This window comes from Porites lutea, chromosome 1 (genome assembly GCF_958299795.1).
Source record: "Porites lutea chromosome 1, jaPorLute2.1, whole genome shotgun sequence".
In the NCBI taxonomy this organism is placed as follows: domain Eukaryota; kingdom Metazoa; phylum Cnidaria; class Anthozoa; order Scleractinia; family Poritidae; genus Porites; species Porites lutea.
In genome coordinates, this window is record NC_133201.1 from 27,379,551 (window position 1) to 27,388,705 (window position 9,155).

The window sequence follows — 9,155 nt, forward strand, 5'->3', positions numbered from 1 at the left end:
AAACATTAAATAATCCCTCATTTAAAATAGGCGCCAGGTAGGCTCATCGCTAATCCTCGAATTTGTCAAAAGTTTTGAACCACCTTTATATTAAGTAAAGACTGTTTAAACAACAAAAGAGTACGATTAGCTAGCACTAATATACGCAAAGCGCCCGCACATCAAAATTTAAATTCAAGCTTTATCTCCCTGACAAATTATGAAAGATTTTATCCAGTACTACATGATTTCTAATCGTTACTGTTTGAACAAGCTTTTGATGCGTTGTTTAAGTCGACCTCCATGCCAAAGTGACTCATCGTCAAAGAATGTCCAACGTTTTCTGGGTTGCTAACACCGTTTCAGTGACCCTTTTCACGCACTGGCATCTACTGAATTTGAGTACTTTTTTCAATTCCCTCACATCACTTTTCAACCAATCCTTACATATAACATCGCGAGCGACTTAGGTGAACATTTCATACTGAAAAACGTTTCAACGTAGAAGCCCGTTTTTAGAACCTCTGAATTGTTGATGGGCGTCTTGTCTGAAGTGTTCACAAAAATACATAGCTTGTACTGATATCTCTATCGGAAGTCTCTTTTTGAGGCTGAATTGAGTTTTTTAAAGGTATTTCTTTTGTTTTACTAATAGGCCAAAATTGTAAAGTAGGCGGTTGTGGAAAACTTTATCTAACTTACTTTTTCAAGACTTAAAAAGCAAATGCTTAATTTTTGTTTCACTTAAAACTTCATTTACAAATACTATTAGAAAAACGCAACAGTCCCCCAAAAACAGCTCCAGTAGGAAGAACAACAGCTAGAACCGAAAATGGTCATGGCCGGCTAAGAAGGAAAGACGATCGTGTTTTGACACTGAACAAAGTTTCATACTTTCATCTATGTTTTGAAATGAAGCGGCAACAACTGGTCGAAAAACTATATAATAATAGCCATTTGAATTGGCCAATTCGCCTTAATGTTTTATGATGTTGGACCTTACCATACAGCTAATGACTTCTAAATAAACAACCGATCATGCAACAACTAATTGCATTGATATTGAAGCAAATTAAGAAACTCTGCTTGAGTTCAGTTTACTGACCTTAGACTGAAATCTTCCTTGGCTTCGCGGGGCTCTTTGTCTCCTCTGATGTACATCCGAGTTAAGTTCCTTGTGTTTCAACTGTGAAGCTTTGCTGTCAGATGTTTTCAGAATTCCCTGGTCCTCTCTTTCCAATGAATTAGACGTCGCCACTTCCCTTGCCGTTTTGACATCCATTATATTTTAGAAGACGTCAGCAAGTATTCACAAAGCAAAAGTTAATCGAGTATTGAACTCTATTTCAAAGGGTGAAGATCAGATATTGGCTTAACAGTGTAAAGTACAGCAAATGTTATCGTTCTTATTAACATTGCTTAGCTATTCAGTACTGCATGGTGATTGGCTTACGGCCATAACTCATAAATCATATAGTCGAGTAATACATGGCTAACAAATGCCAAAAGAGCACACATTAAAAAACAAAGGCCTTGACGCCTACTTTTAATAAAGGCTTTAATTAACAAGAAATGTTCTTTTATCGTGTGCTTATTTACATTTAAAAAGATTAGGACTAATTCTGTTGGTATAACCATCACTGCTTTCAGTTGTACATCACGTAAGCTGATTTTCTTGGCTTTGAAATTTCGGCTGACTGGCTTGTATTTATATTTTTTTAAGAATGTTGTTCACACCTACAGATCAAAAAGATGCTTGTTCATCATGTGATTGTCAGCTAGAGGATGTAAATAGTCAATGCGGTCTGCGTAATCGTTCATTTTGTCACCCCATATAGTTTCTATTTGGTGATTTTTTTAGTACGGGCCAAATCGCTATTTACGGTAACCAGGAATAATTAAATCATGTCTGAACGCTATACTGTATTGAAAAAAAAAAACCGAAAAACTAAACGTAGGCTGTTAGAGAAAAAAACTTCTAGTTTAATGTGAAGGCACTAAGCCATCGTTCAGAAGTTTGAAAGCGTTCGTTAGAAAATACGCTGCTAAAAGGGTCAAATGCTTTCAGAATTCATACGAAAATCAGTAATTTGAGCCCCGGTTAACATTTTTTCTGAAGTCAGGTTGTTATTCTTTGCTAAACACCCAAGCTACCGTATCTTTCTGTTTAACGTCATCTTCACCACTAGGCAATCGTAGGTATCTACAATGCTTCAATTCTTCGTAAAGCTTCTCCAGCTCAGCCTGTTTTTGTTCCACAGCCAAACGATCCCTTTCCTTTTGCTTCTGAAGAGCCACCATTCCACCTAAAAACATGTTTACGTTAAAAACCTTTTTCAGGGCTATCAGCCACTTTGACTTGTCCAATGGCTCGGGGAGGTCCTCTTTCCGAGCTTCAAGGCTTTCTTGCTTCCCTTTCTTTGTTACTTTCATTCTTGGTTTGTCCTCTTGAGCACAAAAAGAAGACAGAGAACTTGATCTCGCAGTGATTTGTCCTTTTTTTAGGGAGGCGTCTTTCACGAGTGCTGTCTCTTGGCCTTCTTCCTCGTAGCCATTCTGGATACGAGATGACTGGCGTCTAAGAGACATTTTTCTTGCCGCATCTGTTCCACTTCTACTACATGCCCTCGGCGACTTGATGGGACTTTTACAAAGGATGCTAATAGTATCAACACTTGCAGTATCTTCAAGAAGATTTTCTTGCCTTCTCAGGGGACGATGTCGGCGCTGTAGGAAGTCCTTATTAGTTGCAGCGCCGTCAGGACTCTGACAAAGTTTGTTTGTTTTTTTGCTGCAAATAGGCAAAGGACAAGGTGCAACCTCTTCTTCAGTCCAGTCTGTCTCGCTGCTTTTAGTCACCATCAGGCCATCCTGGTTCCTGAAAACTGGTGGGAGGCTCTCCACTGATTTTAAAGAATTCAAAGAGCATGCTCTACGGACGGGAAGTTTTGGCACAGATAGAAAATTTCCACGTTGCACATCTTCAGCTGTTGGGAAGGCCATCTTACAAATTCCATTTTGCTGCATTCCCGTTGTTGTTGAATCATTTTCAGAAGTACAGGCGCCTTTTTGGTGGACAAGATGAGTTTGCATATCATCACTTAACCTCGCGCCTTGTCCGGAAAACCTCGCTTCTTGTTCGGAAGACCTCGCGTCTTGTTCGGAAAAGCTGCGTATCCTTGGAGGAAGAGACAAAGAAGCACATAGTTTTGTTACTGTTTTACCATTCCATGTTTCCCGCCTTCTTGGAGGGCCCCCGTTTTGCCTTGCTTGTTCCTCCGTAACAAAACAAGTCGAAACTTCACTGGATATTCTGTGTGGTGACAGGGAATCTTCCTTTTGGCTGGTTGGTGATTGACAGGGCAGTCTCGGAAGCCTGAAAGGAAACCATTTGGCAAAAGAATGAACATGTTATAAGAAAAAAAACAATTTGGAGAACGACGTAAACCAAGATATTTTGAAACTGTACAGACAGTTCGAAAAATGCAATTTGAGAACATTCAAAAAATCACAAGTAACCGTTTACGGTGAAGTACGAGAAGGTCCACAGGTGCACAGGGACCCTTTTCTTACCGCGGCATGTTTTGATACTGTTTCCTATTTTGTATAACGAACGGTTTTCTGGCGAATAAGATGAGTGTACGTAAAATGTGAAATGTTCGCGCGCTTGAGTGAACGAACCGAAAGTCAAGTTCGGAGTCTTTCGGGATGCTTCGGTGCTTTTTAGAATAATTAATTTATATCATTTTCGGAAACAGAAGGTCAACTTTGGAAAGTTAAGGAAATCAACGTCAGATTTCAGTGATTGATGAAATCAAGACATGTTAAGCAAAGTAAAAGCATTACTGAAGAATGCAACTTAAGATAAATTGTATTGCTGCCTTATAATCAGAAGCAATAGGTTTATTTAATACAGAAGGACCTCGGAACTCGAACTGGGATAACTCGAACTCCCACTAACTCGAACTAAATTTCGTTTCTTTTGATCAAAATTTCACTGAAATTTACCCCGATAATTCGAATTCCGGTTCTCGCAACTCACCAAGACTACCATTCCTATACCGTTTCAATCGATAAAACACCTAAAACTAACACTACACAATTTGTGAATTAGCGCTGCTTCAAACTTTATCGCGCTTATTCCATCTCGTTAAAATGTTAGAAAATTTTTCCTGGAGTTAAATTCTTAAGACTGTATCGAAGTCGAGGAAAAGGAAAAGAAGGTCGTTGCCTTGTGTTTTCAGCCTCCACAAAGCGTGAAACTAGGAAATTTTACGTCGTAGTTGTGCAGCGACTGCAAAGATATGTACAAAAAACCGTGCAAAGTTGTTGTCTTTGAGGGAACTGAGGACCAGCGAGGGTTTCCAAATACGGTACTTAGGAAAATGAATAGTCACGAGCATTAAACTCGAGTCACACGTTTCAACCCCTTATGAGTTTCTGGTACCACTCGTTATTTTGGCTGGGTGAGGACAGTTCCATACAAACCTCCATGCAACAATATATTCATAATGATGCACTACCGCCCGATATCTACTCACAGCAGCCAGTTACAATTTGTAAAAGTATAGTTCAGTAGCAGGATGCTTAGCAGGCTCTTTCTTTTTAAGGCGAAGAAATTTCGTGGATGCGCGCGCTCTATAAAAGCAAACCACATAAACAAACCGGTGCCTGCCAAGCAAGCTAGTTCAACAGCAAATCCTGTAAATTGAACTGCGCTCTATAAAAGCAAACTAAATAAACTATTAAAATTGCAATTGCAAATTGAACTGCGCTTGCCAAACCCTTAATTACTTACTTACTATTCATGTATATCCATACCTTTCGGTTGTCTGTGGTGAATCTGCCTGGGTTAAAAATACTGGATTTTCACTCTCTTGGAATGTCTTGGAGGCACAAAAACACTTTGGACTTTGCCGTTTTTCATAGGAGAAACACATGTCAACCTTTTAAGATAGAAAAAAAGCACACACGAGGGGAACAGTTAATTTTGTTTCCCGAGAATCTCAATGTTTTCCTGAGTAGAACTACGATGGTATATTGCCCCAATAATTGCCCCAATATACAATCGCAACCTCGTTACCAGTCAGCAGCGAGGTAGCCCTGCTGCTTTGGCATGAGTGAACTGAAGAAAATAGCGAAAGAGTTAACTTCTATCCGAGAACTTAGAAATACTTCGAATGAATAATAAAACAATCACTGAATTCGTCTTTTTTATGATATGAAAAATTATACAGATTTGAGGAGGTTGTAAACTAACGCCCGCTTCGATCTGCATAATTCTTCATATAATACTCAGCACACATTCAATGATTTTTAGTAGTTTACAATGGCTGGGCTTTATCAGTTAGCAAAGTAATAAAACTTGTCACATCTTTAGATTTACAAATCGATGTCGGTCATTTTCATTTTCTGTTGTATCTATTTTGAACAGCGTTTATCGAGGTATGACGTTAACTCTCTAACTCTTATATCACGGCCGAAGTAAACATGGCAATATTGTAAAGATACAAATTTTTTGATGACGTTTATTGCCCGTGAGTCCTTTATGATTCATATTAGAAAAGAAAGAGAATCATAAAGTCAAAATGTTGATCATTTTAGCAGCCAAATTGCAGCATCCATGAGGGTAATTTTAATTAGTCTGACGCGTAAATCTATGCGCGCCAATCAATTATACCATTAAGGTGGGCATAAAAGCGGTTTTTTGTAGTGCTTATTTACTTTTGCAGAGAACTATCGTTTGTTCGAACAAAAGAATAAAGTTTTGTCGATTTGAAGCCAGATAGAATAACTTAAATTAGAACCTTTGGGCCATAAGCCTCGATGCTTTTAAACCAAAGGACTATATGTGAGCATTATTTTAAAAAAAATATCTGTGCCCAAAAGCACAAATATTGCCTAGAATTCTCTAAAGCTTGAGGACGATTTACAAAGCTTTTCTAATAAATGCTCTTTATGAACTTCTGAAGCTGAATTTTTCACTTTAATTGTGAGGAAAGAATTCTCGAATGTTTTGGATTCGGAAATGTAATGGAATCGAGAAATCAGAAAATTTCTCACTTTGCTGTCGTAAAGCAACAAATTGCATCTAAAATTTTCGGAAAAATGATTTTGACAACCCTGTAAATTCCAAACGGTTCGACAAGTTGCCCAAGGATAACCGAATACAGTACATACGAATACTACGTATGTACCACGACAGGAAACAAAACCCTGACGTCATTACCAAACACAGACCTGATGAAACGATTCTTTAGTTCAGTACTAAATAGACTAAACCCGCTATATATCGTGATTATATGCAGCTGGGCTCATCAACATGGGCTGATATAAGTTAAATGAAAGCACGCAAGCAAGCATTTTATAGATTTTACGGTCGTTTAATCATTTCAGCAAAGGTAAACGGCAAATTTAGCCATTAAAAAAACAAAAAACTTACTTCGTAATTAAACCACTTGACGAACTGACTACACGATTTTTAACTCCAGCCAGCTAGCTGGGTCTTTTTCTCGATCTACTTGTCTTGGTCTCATTTCTGTTCCAATATTTTAGGCTTTTAATTAGACAGTAACCAAACAAATTCACGTGAAAAGAGTAGATTGCAAAAACCTCAAAGTAAAAGAACTTCAAACTACTTTTCAGATATATAGCTCATGGCTAATGATTGCAACGCTTCAACAATAGCGGCACTTTAAACTGCGTTTTACTGTGGAATTATTTTTTGTGTTTCTGAAGATAACTTTTGCCCCCTACTAAGCTTAGAAAAAGAGCATTATTTATTTACAAACCTCAGACGATTTAGGACTTGGACTCCCTTTGATGTGAGCGCCTTTTGTATCCTGTCTCTTGAGCGAAAGATTTCCAATTCGCTGTTCCTGCCTAATTTTGAGAAGTCTCGTTTCTGAACGATATCTTTTCATCAGCCTCTTCTGCTCCTGCTCGATGGAGCCAAGTTTGTTCTTCAGAACCCTCTCCTCCATTTGGTTTGTCACTACCGCAAAAAACATTTGCACCGACAAAGGCCTGATGGCCTCATAATGGTTGTCACATGCCATTAAAGTCTTTTATGAAAATTACATGCAAATTCCACAAAATAAAACGAAGCTTGTGTGTTTTCCTATTACACTAGGTCGCGAAATGTCCACGATTGACAATTCACAGCTAATTAATTGGATAAGTTAATGGCACTCATATTCCATTAGATTCCACTGCCTTTTGTTGGATGAGCATTAAAAGTAAATAAAGAGTTAATTAGTCTTTACACCACTTTTTCCTTTCCCAAATCACTGAGTCAATATCTTGAAACTTAAATGAACTCACAAATGAATTTTTATTGCTCTTATTCCAGTCTTTTAGAAAAAAAAATGTTTAAAAAGAATTTGGTAAAGCAGCGAAAGGATTTAAGCTATTAGCGGAACGGTAGTTCTGCCGTATATTTCTTATTCCGTATAGCGTAGGTGGACATCTGAGTTTTACCGTTAAGTAAAACCTGTCCAAAAATACCTTACTTGTTCTAAGCAATTTCTTTTTTTGGTTATTTCTGTAAGTTTCCTAATCATTGCAGGACGACATTTCGCTTTGCGTATTTGCCTTAATCATGGTCACTTTACAGTGAAAAGACTAATTAAAAGTCCATTAGTATATCTGATGTTGGTCAAAAAGGAGAGTGTGAGGTCTTTTGACTTAAATAGTCTTTCTCTTTTGTTGTGCTAAAATTGACAGGGCACATTCAATGAAGTTATTTTTTACTTTTAAACAAAATAAATTTGAAAATAATTAACTTGGCCTCCTCCTTTCTGTCTACTGATTAAAGGCTCCCGCTGAGTTTATTTCAGAGTAACCAGCGCGAAAGGAATGATGGGAAGACTGGGCTCCCTGTGAAGCGAACTGAATGAAAGCACCTTGTACCATTAATGAAGATCCAGAAACTAACTCGATGAAGTGTTCGCCTCCTGATGCTGTATTCTTTTCGAAAAGAAAAGCTACTGCAAAGCAAACACAGTGGAACCCGGCCTTACAGTCACCTCGGTAATACGGTCACTTCGTTATTAGGGCCACTTTTTTTGGCCGCCCGGAAAAACGGCCATAAATTTTCTTGTAAAAAAAACCCTCGTTATTACGGTCACCCATTAAAACGGCCATTTTTTTCTGGCACATTGGTGACTGTATTAACGGGGCTCCACTGTAAACTTGAAATCGAGCCAAGTAAACTAGATTTAAAGGACTTTCACCAGGTGAGGCACTACTCCCTGAAGGACTCTGTTAACAAACCAACTGTCCCGTTCGCCGCAAACTAACTTCGTGAAAAACAGCTTTAGTTATAGCGGAACAGTTCTCTGGAACAGCCTTCCCATCTGTAATATGAGAGAGGCTAAATCTTTAAGTCAATTTCAACAATTGGCTCATCTGCATTTCTGACTTTTAAGTATACGCGGCATTCATGAAAAACAGGTCTTAGTTAGGTTAGTGGTAGCTAGTTTTCCCATTTTTTTTAGGGTAGGTAGGTTATTAACAAATTTTATGCTCCTGATGAATTTTTACCCTGTTTAATTCAGTGAATAAACAACTAATCTAGTCTACTTTATCACCACCAACAACAACAACCAACAACAAGCTTATTTCAAGGTAACTATAGCTTACAAAACTTGTGTCCGATATAGGTCACCTGAACTCGAGTTTCAAAGGGCCTATTACCGCATTTCCTCGGACAATATCGGGTAGTGACTTTATCTTTTTTTCTTTTTCACTGTAAAAGTAGACAGTTCTACGGGGACGACCATAATCGACGAAGGTGAGCTGTTCTCGCGATAATTTAGGCGAGCTAACGATTGGAATCCGGAATCCAAATTCCACTGACAAGGAATCCACAATCTACAGCGTGAATCTAGAATCCAAGACTGTCATGGATTACCTTACACTGGGGCTATCCTGACTTTCTGGATCGTCACAACTGAACCCTATTCTCCCTCGCGACCGTTTTTGTCTGGTCACGAGACAAAAACGTCTGCGAGCGAGACTAATCGGAATCCATGGAGCCTTAATTATATTTTCCAATTAAACATGAAATCGTTACATCAAATCAACTGAAAAAGGCTTATAAACGTTCTCGATTTGGTTTCTTTGACTTAATTTTCAAAGAGGTCGAGTTATCAGTCAGTCTAGATCGGTCTCCA

At 38.3% G+C, this 9,155-nt stretch overlaps 1 protein-coding gene across 1 annotated transcript; it reads right to left on the reverse strand.

The window, feature by feature from the left end:
* Nucleotides 1–2,073: 2,073 nt before the first annotated feature.
* On the reverse strand, nucleotides 2,074–7,037 carry LOC140927123 (uncharacterized). Its single transcript, XM_073376780.1, has 3 exons — nucleotides 6,771–7,037; nucleotides 4,801–4,925; nucleotides 2,074–3,355 (listed from the first exon to the last, which is right to left on the reverse strand). The coding sequence occupies exons 1-3, from the start codon at nucleotides 7,035–7,037 to the stop codon at nucleotides 2,107–2,109; spliced, it is 1,641 nt and encodes a 546-aa protein (XP_073232881.1). The 3' UTR covers nucleotides 2,074–2,106.
* Nucleotides 7,038–9,155: the final 2,118 nt, after the last annotated feature.

Excerpts from the sequence above, each read along its gene's own strand:
- LOC140927123 (XM_073376780.1), bottom strand. The coding sequence starts at position 7,037 with ATGGCATGTGACAACCATTATGAGGCCATCAGGCCTTTGTCGGTGCAA. Across the intron at positions 4,926-6,770 it reads CAAGTCCTAAATCGTCTGAG|GTTGACATGTGTTTCTCCTA; the intron begins GTTTGTAAATAA and ends CTATCTTAAAAG. Across the intron at positions 3,356-4,800 it reads TCACCACAGACAACCGAAAG|GCTTCCGAGACTGCCCTGTC; the intron begins GTATGGATATAC and ends GTTTCCTTTCAG.